Source organism: Amphiura filiformis, chromosome 6 (genome assembly GCF_039555335.1).
Source record: "Amphiura filiformis chromosome 6, Afil_fr2py, whole genome shotgun sequence".
NCBI classification, from domain to species: Eukaryota; Metazoa; Echinodermata; class Ophiuroidea; order Amphilepidida; family Amphiuridae; genus Amphiura; species Amphiura filiformis.
This window is the reverse complement of record NC_092633.1, coordinates 57,127,375-57,147,749: the sequence shown is the minus strand read 5'-3', so window position 1 is coordinate 57,147,749 and position 20,375 is coordinate 57,127,375. Positions and strand designations below refer to the sequence as shown.

The 20,375-nt window shown below is 37.9% G+C and overlaps 1 protein-coding gene across 1 annotated transcript in view; it reads right to left on the bottom strand.

Moving 5' to 3' along the window:
• Nucleotides 1-19,961, bottom strand: part of LOC140154650 (uncharacterized) — a 138,969-nt gene extending 119,008 nt beyond the window's left edge. Inside the window, 1 exon segment of the mRNA XM_072177217.1 lies at nt 19,595-19,961. Coding sequence (XP_072033318.1) covers nt 19,595-19,636 — 42 coding nt within the window. The 5' untranslated portion in view covers nt 19,637-19,961.
• Nucleotides 19,962-20,375: the final 414 nt, after the last annotated feature.

Sequence of the window (20,375 nt, the reverse complement as noted above, 5' to 3'; positions counted from 1 at the left end):
TCGACGTCCTATACGATAAATATAAATTTAATACTCCGTTGGTGAGCGACGGGCGAGTGGTAGTGAGCGACAGGCGAGTGGTATTTCACTGAACGCATGAAGAAAAGGAGTTCTATCTGATTGGCTAGCAATCGATCGCTTAGGTCGCTCAGTAGTCAACTACAAACTCATGCATTCAATTCGATTGAAATCGATTATTCTATTATTGACGAAGATAAAGAGCGTGATAGTGTGTCAATAATGTACATTGTATTGCACCTGGTTTTACCAGCATTCCTTTATAAAATAATTTTCTCAAAGAGTTGAATATTATCAAAAAAAAATTTTACAGCGGATTTCAAATGTTTTACATCAAAATTGCAGTTAAACATATCCACAGCAAAATACCGGTCCTCACTAATTAGTACATTTAATTTCCAGTTAGTACATTTAAACGAAACCTGTGATTTACGTGACAACAAATAAAATTTTCTTACAATAGAAATATCATATGGGATACTGATATGGTAGGCCGCAACCGCCACAACGTGGAGCTGCTACGCGTAGCTGACTTTTTGTTCCGTGGAGCCAAATTGACCAATCATGTTAGAGTTTTTCATTACTCGGAGGTAAAACTGACCAATCAAGTACGACTTACTCATTACGTGAAGCGAATTTAGTCATTAAGAATTTGCCAGACGAGCTTCACGTAGTTGCAAGATATCCTCGGTCACGATAGTTATGATTCAAAAAGCAATTTATGAAAAGTACGAACCGACTTATTATTAAGATGGACATGCACTCACAAGAAACTCATACAGTATTGTACACAACTATATAGCTAGGCAGAGTGGTGGTAAACCATGCACACAATTCTGCGATCTGCAGTGTATCGCCGGGAGCTGATTTGTACATCTTGCGCGGCGTGGCATGCGGAATTCGACCTTCAGCAAACCAGTTCGGATTTACTTTATATACTAGTAGTAGGCCATACATACTGTAGTTACGGTACTGCCCGTTTTCCTATACACAATACTCAGTGCGCTCACCATTGACGCGTGACCTAGTGTATGTTAGAAGTATTATGCCATTGCCTATATGACGTCACTGTGTAAAAAATAACCAGTCAATATTTAAAGTATTCTCTGAAATTCTAGAAAATATAGTTTTGTAACATTTCCTAAATTTTTAGCTAATTTAGGTGTTTGGAAATATTGGTACTTTTGTGTTTTAGGAAGGATATGTAAACGACAGATAACACCAAAACCAAAAAATATGAACAAATTATTTCTAAAAGCGTGTTAAGTCTGCAAACCATTATGCTTCTCATTTTCAAGAACGCTGGTTAACAATAAGCAGACTATTGTCTCATTTCGTAAACAAAAGCCCAGACAGTATTGTTACCTTTATGCTCATGAGTAATCATTCACTCAACTGAAACTATAATACCAGCTCATTGTTCATTGCACAGGTAAAACAGACACAAGTGCAGTGTGTATTTAACCAGAGAAGATCTGATGTAACATAGTTGAGCTGTTTTCATTGAGTGTTATCTTGGTTTAATAGCTTTTAATGGGGTTTAAGTCCTTCAAAGGTTGTGGTGAATTCTACTGTAGACATGACTGCATCATGATTATTTTAAAGTCAACAACATTCAACAATATGATCACCGTGATAGTATGACAGTATCAGTACCGTGGGTGTCAGTGATCCTGGCCTGACACAGTAGACAAACAAACAAACACGCCACACACATGGCACATGCATGCAAGGTAACATTGACTATACACTAATCAAACAATGGTATTGATCCTGTACAACTGTTTGTGGTTTATTTACATTCGATTCATTTAAAATCCACATAAGTAGTAAACATTAATTAATTTTGGCAAGAGTTTTCTCTCTGGAACGATGATGCATCAACTGGCTCCAGCGTAATGAAAAGATCTAACATGATTGGTCAATTTAGCTCCCGGTTTAAAGCGAAAAAGTAAGCTACGCGTAGCAGCTCCACGCCAGGCGGTTACGACCAGCCATATACTGATCATGCGAAAATCGTAAAACATAGAATAGAAACAGTGTGGCCGGCTCTCAAAATCTCAAATTGTATGCATAGCCTGAGTCGCACGGCCTATCTCAAACAAAATCACCATGCGTAGTTGTTGAAAAACGTGAGGATTTATCGTACTACCACGGCAATTTTTAAGACGAAGATATAGGGATGATGATGGTGTGCTAGGGCTAGTCAGTGTACCAAAACGATTTCACATGGTTTTATAATCAAAATACTTACAACACGACTGAATAGGTAACAACATTTGTGACCTGAATCGGCAACATAAATGTTTTAACTTACTCACCGAATTATAAAATCATTAAAAATGAAGACTAATTAATGTACTTTGGACTGTTATAAAAAGTCTCTATAAAACGTATTCAAACCTGTTAAAATTAAAACAAACGAGCATGCGCAACACTTTTCCACACTAAACGCAACCCGTCTTCTTCAGAATTGACTTGCAGGGCGCACACCACTAAATCGCTTCGCTCCATGTCACAACGGCGCGGCGTTTATGTGCAATTTTTGTTAAATTTCTACTTTTAGGACGATTGTAATGCCCAACCCAATGTTGTACTAAAATACCATGTGAAAGACTACGCCTGAAGTGTTACAGAAAAAAGCTTTATTAGGGAGTGCAATATAATCATGAGTCTGGGGAGGGTAAACTGCCTTTAGGCCTAATAGGGGCAAGATTTTTTTTTGTCTGCCGAAAGGGGTGGGGGTGGAGAGGGCGATTTTTAGGGCCGGTAAAAAAGGGGTTCTTTGGGTAGGACGTTTAAAACAAAAGGGGGAGTAGGGGGTAAAAATGTAAACCCCGAGCCTCAGGGACCCACGTGACACGCTCTATTACCGTATAGCCCACATCTCAATGGCTTATCGGGTTTTTCAAGTCCATTTGGATATCAACCTCATCTGGATTAGGAGCTATTTATAGGCGTGAATAAAAGTTATGTAAAAAAAACATTATGCACATATGCACATGCATATGCACACACCCAAAAGGGAAGCTAAGGGACACGGGAAGCTCACATAGCGAAACATACCAAAACTATTCTCCGTAGTCCGTAATTAAACAGACAGACAGGCAGACAGAAAAACAAAATAGTAAAGAAATAAACAAATAAACAAACAAACAAAAGCAAACAAACAAAAACAGCAAGAAACTAGTTTAGAAAAAAGAAATGAGTGCGGGACGCTGAGATTTAACTTGTAATTGTTATAACTTATTATTTATAGTAATATTGATCCCGGAGTATAGAATTATTTTTTAGAATTATTTTTTCTTCAAATTTTTATTTAATACTTATTGGGTGGGTGCGGCGTGCCGCACCCACCCTGTATTCTCTGACTATTGGCCTACTTTTTCACATGCCGCAGTGTTGAGAAAATATTCGTGCCGGTTATATCCCAAACACCCACAGAGGTGATAGTTTACGGCGAGTTTTGTAATTATTACTTGATTTTGATATGTAAGTAATACGATAAAGTCGTCATAGGCAGTAATGTGTTTGTATTAAAAGAAATAACAAAAATAATTATTTAAGAAATAGAAATACAATTTGGAAATTGCAGCAAGATTTGCAGATGTTTTTATTTGAACAGAACCAGTTCACCAGTTTTGCTAGTTTTCCTAATCTTTGGGCTAAATTAATAGCATCGTGAAAACCAAACAGTCAATTAATTTATGTCAACATTTCCTTGTTTGACATCGCATGCAAACATTATCTTATTTACATAATGGTTTTGACCTCGAGTCATGAGTGGTGATTCATTGTTTAGGCCAAGTAAAATAAATAACGTGTATATCGTCCCCGCCCTCTCCGATTTTTGGAGATTTTCAAATATTTTAGTCATTTTTCCTATTGCTTCCTTACTTTGTTTATAAAATTGTTGTGATGAAATGACATGTTTAGAGGTTCTTGGTTATCATTTATAAACACATTGCAAACACTTTCTTCAAGCTAGGGGTAGGGCTTTGGGGAAATAACAAAAATATTAGGGGCCTCCCCGATTTTATGATGTGTTGACAAACATTTGCCATTGCAATTTTACACAGAAATGAATGGTAAAACAATAACACGATAACAAATAATAAGGACCTCCCTCACCAATTTTTGAAAAAGTCCGGACATATACATTTTTTTACTTGGCCTTAATTGGCATACTCCTCTAAATATTTTACCGCAAAGTCCTATGGTGGAGGGCTATTTTGTTGTGTAGTCCTACAAACTTGGTGACTAAAAAGTAGCCTGTTGGTACATGTTTTACCGTACAGTCCTATGGTGTGGGTTTTTATTTTTTTATTTTGTTGTCCTAATTCGATTGCTCTTAGTTCGTTATTTATATAACTTCAAACACAAACCTTCTTAGGGATGCACCATTAGATTCTCAGGGTGGGGTAGGAAGTTTTTCAAAAAAAAAAAAACTTCACCCACTTCATGAGCAAAAAAAAAAACTTTCCCCACCAACTATAAAAAAATAAAAAACTTTCCCCGACCCCAACTTCCTACCCCCCTCTCAGTATCAAATGGTGCGTCCCTTAGTTTAATTCTTTCAATCAAAATTTCACTCCTCTGCTAATGATGACAAGTGATAATCGAAGTAATACTGCATTAGGCCAAATACAAAAATAAACATGTTTCACGTCCCTCCCTCCTTTTTGGAGGTTTCTTCAATTATATTTTTATATTTTGCAATTCAGTTATAACTTTAAAAAATTATGTCTAGGGAGTTGAGATGCTTTCTATAGCTTTCTCAATATACAAGAAACAATTTGGAAGGTTTCGAGATCATTAGAGGGGGCCTACCCTCAGAACAACAAATAAAAAGAGGCCTCCTCCTTTTGCAGGCATTATTGTGCACGCTAAAATAGCTCTAAATATGGGTATTTACATCGATTCTGCGATACAAAATAAAAAGGCCCCTCCTACTCCTTTTTTTCAAACACCTGGACGTGAAACATGTTTTTTATTTTACTTGGACTTATCAATATGGAACTACACCTTTATCTTGACAATTCATTTGCTCGCCCTATTCCTTTTAAAGGAATTTTTATTTATTGTGAACTTGACTTACTCATTCTTTCATTTCTCTTGACAATTTTTCATTTGCCCACCCTATTCCTTTTAAAGGAATTTTTATTTTACTTAGTTTTGGCATAGTAGCGGTGCCGTATTATAGGCCTAAGACTATAAATACGGTTCAGTTTATACGCAAATGTATGCCTACATGTACGTCGTCCCGGCACAATGTTGCAGAATAGTGCGTATACTTTTGATGCAATCCATTAAAACTCGAGTTTTGGGTGGGGACCCAATTGTTGTCTATAGATCTGAAATGCACACCGATATACCACTGCTTACACGACTTTGAAAAGACTCGGTCAACCGGCAAAGGGCAAAGCCAAGTTAACCATTTGACTTATGATATAGGAAAATGTACGTGCCTGAACAAATCAAAGCGATTCAAGGTACAGTCTTTTCAACGACGAAGAAAACAATTCGTGGGTTCAGAACCAGAAAGCCGTAACTCACTATGACCAGCTCTCACAAAATGAGCATAAGTTGACAAGATAACTTTCTGAGATATTCCAGATTTGAAATCCTTATTTTATACCCTTCAAATTCATACCAAATATGTTTGGATAGCTCCTTGCTTTGGTCTTCAAAAATAATTCTTTCCTTTAGAATTTCTTTTGTTTTCTATTAAATTTTTTCATGATTAATTGACTGTATCTTCTACAGTGTCCTGGCGACTTTATGCTCCTATTGTAGGAGCAAGCGATTGTAAGTTAAGGCTTTCTGCATCTCGATATGCCAAAGTCCATTTTTTCTTTAGAGTGTACGAGTGCACAGGACAATGAGTGGCGTCATACTATCAGTAGGCCTATTGGGAGGTGGGGGCACCGGGCCGGGGACACAAAAAGCTGTTTTTTGGCAATTTCCCCATGGGATTTTTCTGAATTTTCAAATCGGTTGGGGTTTCCCGTGCCACTATGACACAACGCCACTGATACTACCATCAGTATTTTTAGCAACCCTTTGGCCGTGCCAAAATCTTTGCCCCCCCCAGCTCCCCCTTTGACATGCCAAACAACGTGCCCCCCCTTTTGATGTGCCAAAAACATCTTTGCCCCCCCCTTTACACATGCAAGATCATGGGAACCTGAATTTAAAACCTTATTGTCTTATTATATAAATAAATGCGAGCGCAGCGAGCAGGAAATTTTGAATAATTATTTCATTTATTTGAACGTGTTCCTAACGTTTTCCTATACCTTTGTAGGGCGTAATAGAGAAACGGTGCCTATGCCAAAAATCGCTGGCCCCTTTATATAAGAATTTTAACGAAAATATCTCATTTTCAATCCGTTCCACAAATTCAAATATCAATTAATGATCTGGAGTATAATACCAATCACTGCGCACGAGGCGTTGTCTAATCGGGTGTCTAATATTGTCCATCAATTGGATGATATTTGAATCCGTAGAACGGCTTGCAAATTAGTTATTTTCGTAAAATGCTTGTATTTCAAGAAAGTATGTGATAGACGTTTAATTCCACAGCCACACCAACAACCTGATTCTGTTTGGTTCGGGCGAGGGTTCGGGCAGTACAATACCCACAAATTTCGTGCTTTTAGTAGACTACTCCGTAGTCCACTTGCCCATTGTGTATAGGCCTACTCTGGATATTGTATTTAAGCTTTAAACTCTGATTTAATTAATGTGTGCACAATTGATAGATTTTCACAACTGATCTTTTCAGTTACCGTACCCCCTCTGTTTGTTAGCTTCCCAAGTGTAACTCGTAGATTCTAAAATCAGAATTGTTCAGCATTGAAGTGCCAATATAATTATGTGCACTTTACTTTTACTGTCACTAATATAATTATATAAACTTTTTCTTCACAATTTTATACTAGTATTAGTTGATGTAATAAATATCAGTATAATTTCGAGTTCAACTGAATGCTTTCATCATGCAGGCGCGTAGCAAGCGGGGGGACAGGGTGGACGAAGTCCATGGGCCCCGAGGGTTCAGGGGTCCCGAGCACAAAAGCGAAAATTAAATAAGGGCTGATAATGGAGAACAGGACCGGAATTTTATACCATTGGGCCAGATGGGCCCGGGTCCAGGGCAATTTTGGGCCCCCGTATTTTTGGGGCCCCAAAATTGCCCTATGCATCTTTCTTTTAACCCCAATAACAGCATGTTTTTTGGTCAAAATAGGGCAAAATTGTAAAATTTTCCGCGCTTCGCGCGCATTAAAATACCACAATTTATGTTGATCTGAGGCTGAAATTGAATTGAACAAAATATGTTAGTCCCCCTTGGTCCCCCATTATTTAAACCAAAACTTGGCCACTGACTTGAGTGGACATACCTTCCTCGGCACGTGATTTCGGGGCCTCAAAATTTTGGCCTGGCCCAGGGCCCCAATAAGGTAGGCTAAATCCTGCCCTGCATGGTTAAAAGGGCCTAGAGAAAGTAAGTGAGTTGTGAAAGCAGTATACCATTTTACCGATTCTCATCTGTGCGAGGATTTTATACGCAAAGGTGTTGAAGGATATATATATTCAAGTCTACCTTGGACTTCGCTAAAAAGTGATCTTCGCAGGACAAGTTTGGATCAGGATATACATCAGTCGTCCGGAACAGTGAGTGCAACAAAACTTTGTAATCAACAAGAAGAAGGCTACCGGAGAAGTAGTAATTATATATCCATATCCATGTTATAAAGTGTAATCATTAGCAATCATTATAGTTTTCATTAAGGGCGTACTACACCCATATATTGGTTTGATTGGTCTAAAAAAATATTTTATCATTTCAAGCTAGGCGATATATGCACTGATCATGTGAAATAAAAAAAATATGAAAAAAGATCGTGAAAGTGTCCCTTTTCACCTATTTGTCTTAAAGTTGACTGGTTGTTAAGGACGCTACCACGTAGTCTCCGTCACAACCGGTTTCTGCCGTTTCTAACATTCATCGATATTCACATACAGTATTAGACTTGCTACCAGTCCAAAATACGACCTGCCTATGTATGTTTAGGGCTGTATTACCAATAGGAAATACACAGGTCAGACATTTGAGAATAATTCTTTAAGATTTGGTAAAAAAAATTGTAGCCGCCTCATTAATATGCTACCTAATCAAAAATTTTGTTGAAATAAAATTAAGGATCGAATGCGTTTAAGTGTCAAAAAAGGCAAAATTACCGTCAAACTTTCGCCGAATTCTGCACCCTTGCGAAGCCCTCCGGCGGGTGCACAGTTAAATCGGGAATAAAAATATCCGACCTTTGCGATCAAAAACAACAAATTACAACATTGGACCATGTTTGGACATACTATAGGACAAAAAAAACACTATTGCCAAATAATATAGAATAGAACATTTGACATCAACTTGACAAACTAATGAAGAAAATGTGCTCCATAAACATTAGGTAAGTGCGCAAAACAATTCCTATTCAAATGCGTGTATAAAAATGAACAGGGCCGGACGGCTACAAGACTACCGCATAAGTTCAAAGTTGCCAGATTCAAACATGAGCATGCATGCCTAGCACCTTCTCTTGGTAAAATCCCTGATAAAATCAAGATTGTGACCGTCGTGTTATTAAAATTGAATTTTAAGCGTTGGAACTTAACAGAAAAGACCATACGGGTATGCTCTCCCGGAAAGACCCCCCCTCCATTTTTGGATTCCGCAGCTCCAAAAGACCCGTGACCAAAATAGAGCTATAGGCGCAGGCGCAGGCATACGTAAACACGGAAACTTGACAATTTCAGCTCTAAGACCTACATCGCTCGATCATTCTTCACATGTCTGGTTTTTTTCAGGCGTTATTCACCCAGAAAGCCAAAAAGACCCAATTTTGACTATTCGCAGCTCCAAAAGACCACCTTTTATATTTATTGGCAGCTCCAAAATGATCCCTTTCCGGCATGTAGGCCTACCCCAGGTACACTGTCAGCACCCCTGGGAGCTCAGTCCCCGGACCCTACTAAATTCTGGGGAGCATACCCCAGGAGCATACCCACCAGAAATGTATGTTGTGCCCCCCCTCCCCGTGAAGTGGCGTCATGGGGGATCATGGGCGTAGCTAGGACTTTTTAAGGGGGGGCAAAGGAGTGAAAGGGGCAACCCACATACAAGGGGGAAATCTTTAACGAAACAAAATAGGCTCAAAAGTACAAAAAGACCTAGTAAAATTCTTCAGGGCGACCGCATCCAAAGGGGGGGGGGGGGGCAGACCTTCCCCAGGGGGACGGGGAAGCTCCCCCATTGCCCCCCTTATGGACGGCACTGGACGTATGAGAAATTTGCTCATTTCCGCAAATTAAGACATTTTAACAATTCCGCAATTTTAGACATTTTAAATGGTAGGCCCTAATAAAGTGAGTAGAAAAAGTGAATAATAAATAATAGTAGACCTATTACACCCCATAGATATTGATTATTGGCCAATGTCAATGCACATGTGCACGTGGCATCACTCTGCTACCGGTATTTCTTTTGTGCCAGAAGAGGCATTTTAAAGGAGTATATTAATACTTGGCTTTTGCAATAATATAGGCCTACGTGCCAAAACTTGCTTGCCCCTTCTCGGCCTGCCTAAAAGTATACCGGTTGCCATGTAGGCCTAGGGGGACAATGTTTTGGTAGGCCTATGTCGATAGAGGGGGGTTGGCATGTCAAAGTGGGGAGGACAAATATTTGTTGGCATGGGGAAATAAATTCACCACCCCAGATGGCGAGTTGCGATAATATAAACTTAATCAGCGGTGAAAAGCACGAGTAGGCCTATAGGCCTACAATTCCGCAAAATAATAGGCGTAGGCCTACATTTTAAAGGTAACACGGAAAAATGAAAGTTAAAGGTTATAGCCTGGGGCAGTCATATAATTAAAATATTAGATGATGAAATAAGCATGATAAGGGGCTCACTGGGGGATTTCCAAATAGTGTAGGCCTACCAACTGAATTTCTTATAATCTTACCCCTTCCCCGGCCTTCATAATCGCCTTTGTTGTCCCTGTTTGTTGTTGTATAGTAGGCCTATTAGTGGTTTAGCCAAACGCTGAGTATTAAAGACAAAATCTCATCCCGGGAAAAAATCATCAGACATTTTACACGAATCTGATTACTAGCCGGGATAAGCCTATGATAGGCCACCTACATTATATCGAGCTTCAACTTTGTCAATTGGCCTACTGCTGTTAGGATCCTATGCCAAATATATTTCAAAAATATTAAATGACAATTTAAATTAGGGGTTCATTCATATATTTTCATGACTAAACGGTTGTTTATGCCCGAGGGGCCGCTTGATATATGAATGAACCCCGTTCATACATACCAGAACATTTTGTGATTCTTATTTCATCAAAATAATAACAAAAAATAACAAGTAACATCATTAAAAATCATGAATTGTCTTCGTTTCCATTGCACATCCGGGCCACCGGGCATAAACGTTGTTTATGCCCGGCTCTCGACCAATCGCGCGCGCCGTTATATAGCGTGTATGTATGAATTAGGGGTTCATTCATATATTTTCATGACTAAACGGTTGTTTATGCCCGAGGGGCCGCTTGCGGCCCGAGGGCATAAACAACCGTTTAGTCATGAAAATATATGAATGAACCCCGTTCATACATACCAGAACATTTTGTGATTCTTATTTCATCAAAATAATAACAAAATATAACAAGGAACATCATAAAAAACGATGAATTTCCTTCGTTTTCATTACCCCGAGATCGCACATCCGGGCCACCGGGCATAAACGCTGTTTATGCCCGGCTCTCGACCAATCACGCGCGCCGTTATATAGCGAGTATGTATGAATGACTTATCCTTCACTTTTAGACATTTATAAACAATTTTAATTTTTCACACTTTGCTGGGATCACTGGATAGGCCTTTAAAATTGTATAGATGGGAATGTCTAAATTCGAGCGTAGGGCCTACGTTATAGGCCTGAGCGTGCCGGATAACGTGCAGGAATTTTTTCATGATTTTGACTGCGTTTCTATTCTGTAGGCATACCCGTGACGTGATTCCAAAGCCTTGTGCGTGTTATTTAAAAATCAGTCGTGTCCCATTTAATGTGCGCCAAAAAAATCCCCCCTTCGATCTGCCAAATTTTCCCAAATTCCTGTGCCCCGGCCCGGCCTGTCTTGGCTTGTCTAAAATTTGTTCAACCTTCTCCATGGCTCCGTATTGGGATTGCCCCATACGCCGGAATTTGATCTAAAAAATACCTAAATATATACCAAAACTCGGCAACTCGTATAACGCAATGGATTGTGGGTGAACACTTGTCAAAATTGTCGTGTGTCAAAATTCGGCTACCGTATATCGTGCAGAACTCTATGGAAATATACACAATATTTGATTTTTTTGCCTTGGATAGCGACAATCATAGGTAAGTTACAAATGATATGACTCCGCTTAAAATATGCTATCACTCTATCAATTTTGGAGTTCCTAGTTGAAATGGGTTAGAAAACAAAAGGTAAAATAGTTACCAAAATCGCAAATATAAGCTTAACGCACTTACGAAATATGGTGGGTATAGGTGACGAGAAATGCAATTTTTTCAACATTGCTGTAGTATGGTTGTGGTAACCTGTTACCTATGGCTTAATTAAGTTTCAGTGAAATAATGTCGCTAGTTAAAAATACAAAATATAGCTCAACATTGAAAATAGAAGCATTTTAACCAGTTCGTTTTTGATAGATGTGGAGCACTGAAAATCACCAAGTTCATGAAGCCATCAGGAACCACTTATTCCCATTTTATATATCTACATTATTTCTCTAATGCGTTAGCAACACATATCCAAAATTTTAACGAAATCCGTTGATAGCAAGCTTTCCAAAATGAAGTGAATTTAAAACATCAGTGATGTACCACCTTTTGTCTTCTACCTTCAAAAGCATGTAAGCTACATTGATACCGATGCCACCAATAGAACGAGAAGATTTGCCCCTTCATTTTGCATACCACTATGTCCAATTTTTTTTTCTCATTTCTTCACAAAATGCAAAAAACCCGTAAAAAAATGCGATGGGTGTAGTACCCCCTTAAAGATCCAGATTTTGTTAATTTATACAAAAAGCTTGTTTGTTGTGCATCCTGAAGTGAATTTGGGTAAAAGGTGTTTTTGGCCTTGAGTCATTTACGACTCCTAGCATAAGTTTTTGAAATGTAGCTGTGGAGAAGAATGGAAAAAGGTTTGTTGGAAAAACAAAAAGACAATGACCAAAAAAGACAATGACCAGAAAAACAAATGGGGAGGTGTTTTAAAAGTGTTGTTAGTGTGGTGCAGAGCACATCAAACACATGAAAATGCATTCTGAATACGAGGAATATCCTTCTGATAAAAGTCAAATGTTATGGGAAATTATTAAAAATTGACATTTTTGATATTGGCCCGAAGTAAACTAGGTAGACTTTATAAATCTAAGGCTAGCATGCTACGTACTTAAAGTGTATGTAACTGGGATGTAAAGCCGACCATCATATAGACTATGCCATAGTCTATTTTTGATGTTAATCATGATGAAAGCATTCAGTTGAACTCGAAATTATACTGATATTAAATACATCAAAATACTAGTATAAAATTGTTATGAAAAAGTTTATTTAATTATATTAGTGACAGTAAAAGTAAAGTGTACGTAGGCTTATATTATTGAATGCAACATATCATAATGTCATAATTGTATTGGCACTTCAATACTGAACTATTCTGATTTTAGAATCTGCCAGTTTATTAATCGCGAAATGCCATGTTAAATAAAACACTTGGGAAGCTAACAAACAGAGGGAGTAGGGTGACTGAAAAGAACAGATGTGAAAATCTATCAATTGTGCACACATTAATTAAATCAGAGTTTTAAGCTTAAATACAATATCCAGAGTATGCACAATGGGCAAGTGGACTACGGGGTAGTCTAACCATTATATGAAAATTTGACCTTTTGTTAGTTTGTATTGAAGATGTACGTAAAATTTCATGTATATCTCAAAGGTTACAATTTTCATATGATGGTCGGCCTTTCCTCCCAGCTACATAGACTTTTTAGTACGTAGCATTTAGTCTATCTTGATTACTTCAAGGACTGCTAAATATCAAAAATGTAAATTTTTAATAATTTGTCATAAAATTTGTATCATATCGCAAATTTCAAGAAATATATATTATTTGCAATATCAGAAGAACAGTCCTCATAATTATTCAAAATGCAATGTGGTGTGTCTGATGGTCCGTCAAGAATACTATGCAAAGTTGGATGACCGAGCCCTTAAGACAGAATACTAAGTAAATAATAAATAAACACAGGAAAAACAAACAAAACGATATAAAGAACATGAAAACTAGGGGAGAAACGACTAACAGGAGTTAAAGGAAAGCAGTATTGTTTGGCGATTAGTTAAAAAAGAAAAGGTTATTATTTTGTCTCAGCTATTGCTATTTTATCCGAAATTCCGAGTCACTAAGCCGCTGCGTGTTTTAGTTAGACAAGGTCCGGGGGGCACTCCAACTTTGGAGGTGACGCGTATATGGTCAATTCCAGCCAAAGCGGGACAAAATTCTCTCTGGGGGCCATTTTGAAAATGTTTTCCTTTTCAATTCTAGACTTATCAAATGAGACGATCATATCTAGTGAATCATCAGGTAGAAGTGCCATCGGATTGAAAAATGACTTTTCTTGCTAGACCAAATAAAGTGTTAAATGCGCATATGCATGTTACCCACGAATTCAAGCCTTTTTCACCTGTTGTACGCCATAAAATTTCACTTTCTTTAATATCTTTCAATATTTTATGTGTGACTCATATACACTAGAAATCGGTGAAGACTTTGAACGTAAAATAGAATTTTATTACATATATCTACAAAGAAATATTTTGGTTATTACAAATTTTAAGAAAGAACCAGGTGTACAGTTAAGATTGTGTCAATTCTTCGAACTCTTTCCAAAGTGGCTGTCATTTAACATTACTGTATTATTTCGAAAGATTAGAATAAATGCTCCATATAAATATAAAGTTAGATTTTGTATCTCGTCGCAGGATGAGGATCTCTTATGGATTCGTGGGTAACAGCGTCTGGAAAATAGCAATTCCTATTTTTTTAAATAAAAATAAAAAATACTTTTCCGTATGTCAATAATTCAGGCTGCAATGGCACTAAAATTAATTTTAATCAAAATACAAACTACATCAGGCTGCAATGGCACTAAAATTAATTTTAATCAAAATACAAACTACATGGAATATTTAGAATGGATCATTATGGCATTTTGGGTATAAAGATTTTGAGAATAATGAAGTTGCCAAAGTCAAATAGACAGAGCAAACAGTTTTTTATTATTATTTTAGTAAAATCATTCCATATTTTCATGCAGCAATATTCTATTAAATCGTGTTTGACAGTTCCTATGTACTAAAACACTATCAATACATTGTTAACTATAATTTAAGTAGGGATTCGTGGGTAACCAAAATGTTCGTGGGTAACACATATTTGAAGGTATGTATTGGTAAACGGCAAAATAGAAAATATTACAGAAGGTTGGAAACCATCATGCGGTTATTCCTCCATTGTGTTTCAATGATTCCCGTTTCTCTAACCAATTGCATTTACCCAAAAAATGGTAATTTAGGATAATCAATCAAAACTTCATGATACAGCTTCAGTATACCTTCAAGAGGACGCTATTAAACAGGACTGTTTTGGAACCTATTTCGCATGTTTTCAAAATGTTAAGATGCATAAGAAACATATAATTTACGAGTAAATCCTTGGATTCGTGGGTAACGCCGAATTCGTGGGTAAAGCTATAAGTACTATAGTATCGTTTGGGGTTTGCGTTTCTTAGGTGCATAAACTGTAAGTACTGTAAACATTATGGCATACCTATGGCTTAAATATGTGCTGATTTAAACTTGAAATAAACAATCTCCTTGTTTTTCAAGGTTAGCATCTATTCGGGATTCGTGGGTAACAAAAGTTTAAACCGTCGTAGATTCTTTTTTAAAGCGGTGAACGTATTTTTACGATTTACAATTTTAAGCGCTTTTCAAACTAAATTCAGTGTCCAAAGTCATTAAATGTTAATTTAAGTTATGGCAATTACATTTGCTGGACTCATGGGTAACAGTTGATACGTGGGTAACGTCAAATTTGATTTTACGGAATTTTATGAGTAAAACGTATTTGCATAAAATAATCACTTGGACCTCAGAATTATAGAACGAAACTTCGTTTCATGATATAGTCATTTATGGCATATTCACTTAACATTTTTCAGAACGATCGTTTTATTTTTGATACGCGGGTAACAAAATTATTAGCCAAATTGACTTAATGGCCTCTAGAGTCCACAAACTTTGGTGGAATTCAATCGTTTTACATATGATGAGAGATCATGCAAACGTCTTTCTAACGGTAATAATTTCATTTTGATTGAAGGACATTCAATGACATATATGGTGCTTTATCTTTGGATTCGTGGGTAACGCCAATTCATTTAAGCCATCATAACTTGTCCCCTGGTATGACTTGCTAGTAAAGGCCTATATGCACAAAGAGAGCACATTGGACGTGACATGATAATGCTCCATCAATAACGTGATTTCCTTTATTAATGACATTTTAAAGTGGAAAGTTAACATAGAGAGAATTTTGTCCCGCTTTCGCTGGAATTGACCATATAGGGCTGTTAAGACCCCCTTTTTCAGCATCGCTGTCACCCAAAGACCCCATTACGAATACATGCTCTGTCACCCGAAGACCCCATATTTTTCCATTTTATCTGTCACCCAAAGACCCTCAAGTTCAAATTGAACAGCAACTTTAATTTTTCACTGATTTTGTTACTTATTAAATTGAAAAAAGAATGAAATTTTAAGCCATTTAGAACTAGAAATTCGGTTTTCGAGGTTTTTGTGGCGCTGTTTCGGCTCTCACCCAAAGATTCCAGTTAAAAAAAAGTCATGTTCTCACCCAATGACCCCATATTTTTTACATTTTGCTCTCACCGAATGCCAAAAATCATGCTCTCACCCAAGACCCCATATTTTTTACATTTTGCTACACCTATATATCCATTTCATATTGAAGTGCCCCCCCCCCCGGGATAAGGTTCATACCATGGAATAATTTACTTCATGTTTTATCCTCTCTTCTATAATGTTCGTATGGTATGGTGTTTCTAGCCATTCATATTTTGGTTATTACCTAAACTTATGCATGCTATATGCATTACCGGTACATTATTAGTTTTGTTCACGTCAAGTATACACTTGTCATTTCTGTAAATGTTGCATGGGTGCAAATATTTGTCCTATAATGAAAGTAACCTAGCACGTCCTAATACACTATTTCAATATTGACAGACCTTCGGTATATTAGAATATCATGTTCCCGGGATCATGTGGATCCTGGTTAGAATGTTTCTTCATTCTGTGCGACCACAGACAGGTTCTGGCCCGGGGTCCTGGACATTTCTTTCCAGGATCTGTGGTACGACTATACAATGAATGTAGGTCCCTTGTGTAGGTCTAGGCAAAATCAAGAGCTATCTATTATTCTTGTATTTGAAAATTATTACAAATTTATTTTTTTGGTAAAGGTAAGGCAAGAAAAAGTAATGCCTGAGCAAGGCCCAGGTACATATGTCTTTTTTCTTGGGGTTTGGGACAGACTCTCCTCCTGAACTATGCACCTAAATTAATTTGTTGTAGGCAGGATTCACTTCCCGCAAAACGAGTCTGTTTTACTTTCCCAATACTATACAGTACTGCGTTTTGCGGGAAGAGTAGTGAATCCTGCCCACAACAAATTAATTCAGTACCCATTTATATACTTGAGTGAGATTAAGTGCCTTGTCTAAGTTCACAACACGATAGCACCGCCGGGGCTCGAACCCGCAACCTTCTTATCATGAGCCGGAACCGCTGTGCCACCGTAAAAGTAAATAAGAAAGCAAATAAGAAACCATTACTTTATGTGTCGCACAGCATGAGGGTGATAGTGGTGGTGGTGATGATGGTGGGAGGGAGGCCGAGGGAGGGGGGGGGGCCTCGCTTTGTCACAGGATTGAGATCTGGTTGTGCTATCGTAATGGAGGCAGATCCTTTCAATAGGCTATAGGCATATATGTACTTTAGAGCATGCCACCAAAGACAGCTTCCATGAGTGATATCACATATCAATCACGTACACATCTTCTTAGAAGGTGTGTGATTGAATGTGATGTCTCCAAGGTGAGCTTACATGGAAGACATGAGCTGACATGATAGGCTACTTTCCGTGTCATTCTCTAATGTCCTGTTATCTGCACGCGTGTTCTCCTGCACGGTGCAATGTCTGTCACAAGATGATTCTGGTCAGCGGTACAATGTCTGATCTGCTTCTGTAACCCAGATGGTCTTGAATTCGTCAGGTGAGTTGTCCGACATTCTGTTTCCAGATAAGACGGAGTTGTACTGCACAATAGCCCCGACAATAGCTCACTATGCATGTTTCTGAAGCACTGGGACAATACACTACAGGGACAACCATAGGGATACTGAGCCAATCTCCGGGGGACATTCATTGAAGCACTGGGACAATAGAGGGACAACTATAGGGACAACCAATCTCTGGGGGACACGCATTGAAGCACTGGGCCAATACAGGGACAACCTTAGGGACAACCAATCTCTGGGGGGCACTCATTTGTCTGAACGTCTCACCTGTCAGAAGTCAGACTTAAGTATTTTGTCGCAGCTTGCGAGTGCAGCTGAAGTTCCAGGCTAGGTTTGACCTTCTCTTATTGTCACTGTTCTGATTTTTAAGTTAATTTAACTTCAGATCATCTTTTTATTCTAATGGTCACCATGGTCACATACAATGTTCCGATTGTACCATTGAACAACGACGTTACAATCACAAGCTATGTGACCGCACAGAGGATGATTTAAGCACTTCCCAGCAAGTCGTGCGGTTAGCACAGCTGTGTGAGTGAACATGACACCACTGCCCGCCCACTGCATACACACGTGCATGGTTAAATTTGAATTTGGACAGATATATTTACAGTAAAAACACCTTCAAAAAGTTGGTCGATTTCACATTTTATGTTATCTACAGAAGGTGTGAATTATCCTTCATGCATACATCACTTTAGATCTGAAATCGACCAAGTAATAATGACACACGGGCAATTCTAAAACAACATCTTTTGCACAGAGTTCAATGGGATTTGAAAAGTAAAGTGGCAGTTGAAACTCTAGTGATAACACTTTTACAGTGCATGATGGGGCTTCCTTAAATCATCCTCTGGTGACCGCAATAGAACATTTACAAGATGGGGTAAGTTTTTTTCATTGCGGGGTAGTTAAAAATCACATTTTTATAGAACAGCAACTTTGTGATTGCTTATACTTTGTACTACCAGATACTAGAATTACCAGGTATTGGTCCTAAAGAATACAGAAACTTTATACTAATTTCTGGATAATCTCACACTCAATGAAAACAACTACGGGGGTGGGGGGTCTCCCTGTCAGCAGTCCGAAACACCGTCAATCCGAACCACCGTCAGTCCAAAAACTCGTTAGGGTTAGAGTAAGGGTTAGGGTTTGGATTAGAGTTACCCTAACCCTAACGGGGTTTCGGACTGACGGGGGTTCGGATTGACGGTGTTTGGGACTGCTGAGAGGGACTGACGGGATGTCCCCAACTACGCAACTTTCAAGATTTGTTTTAATTAATTATTGATGTTCGCTATCAAACATGATCAAAAACTTTTAAGGTCGGACATGTCTCATCAGCTCCCATCTTTGTTCACGGGCATAGTGTACTGAGGACCTATGTAAACTGATTGTAATGGAAAGAAGATTTAATATAATGACTTTCAAATGACTTTGAATAGTTAGATTTCAAAATGGTATTTGGTTTGCTAAATCAATCTGTTTTGCAAACATTCGTCTGCACACAGCGTATAGATGACCAGATTGATTTGGCATGATATTAACACAACATTTTATAGCCATATATAGGCCACATTCTGTAACAACAGACATATATTTCAATGATTTTATCCGCAAATATCAATATACTGAAGTTGTAATAATGGAAATCGGTCTGATTGAATGGGTATTAGACATTTAATTGATCAAACTTGGTGTTAAAGGAAATCAAGACGCATTCTGATCAAAACTTACATTCGAGATAATTCGTGTAACATAAATTCTTGCAAGTTTTCATTTATCTTTTGACAATTACAACTTACAAGAGAATATAGATATATCCTTAAGTTTTCCAAAAACATCAAGATAAGCATGTTCGTGCTCTAATTTGAGAAATTATGGGTAAAAGCTCGCTCCTATAATGTTGTATATACCAGAATGTGAACCCACAATTAAATTTTGCAAAGAAAGTTTACATGCAGACATGCAGTATCTTATTCAAAACATACTTCATTTTTCACTTTTCAAACTTAATTTTTTATTCAAACATACTAAAAACTTACCATTCCCAGCAGCACCAACAGTAATAACCGAATCCGTTCCATTTTGGTAAAATATATCCGTGTTTTATTTCCTAAATAAGTCCACAAAAACAGCAATGGCGGACAAGCCGCGGGAACGCCCTGTAAAATGTACACAACTTTCCAGTCCAAGATTTATGTTAACGCAAACATTTGAAGATAAAAATATCCGTTGTTTTCTTTGGTAATGTGGCACTCAGCAACTCTTCGCTTCAAGATGTTCTCCTTATAATAACTACATGTCTAAGGCCACATCTTGACATGAAAAGAGACATCTAGTATGCCACCAGCAGAAGCAATCGCCAAATTGGTCTTGGATGGCAATACCTGCATCGACAAAGTTACATGGGAAAGGCTGACGTATTGCAGACCCAACTTTTTTAGTTGAGGTCAAATTCAACCAGATTCCACCCAGAAAACAATAGTCAGGTAAAGACAGAAACCATTAACCGTGAATTACACGGCTAAAAAGGGAAAATCAAAAGAAGAACTCAGGTTAGGCAACGCCAGGATGATTACCATAACAAAGCAGGGCGTTATGCATGAAGTATCACCACTCCATTGAACTGAACTCCCTGACATTGTTTGCTGAAAAGTTGGATGCGTTCACCCGTGGTTTGGAACAAGTGAATTTGAAGCCCAAATAGGATAGGTGAACTTGGCTTTGCTTTGCTGCATACTAAAAAAGTTTGATAATAAATTTTACTCTAGAAGTAAAGTAAATTGGTTTGTTTTTCTGGCAACTTGTCTATTTGATCAACGA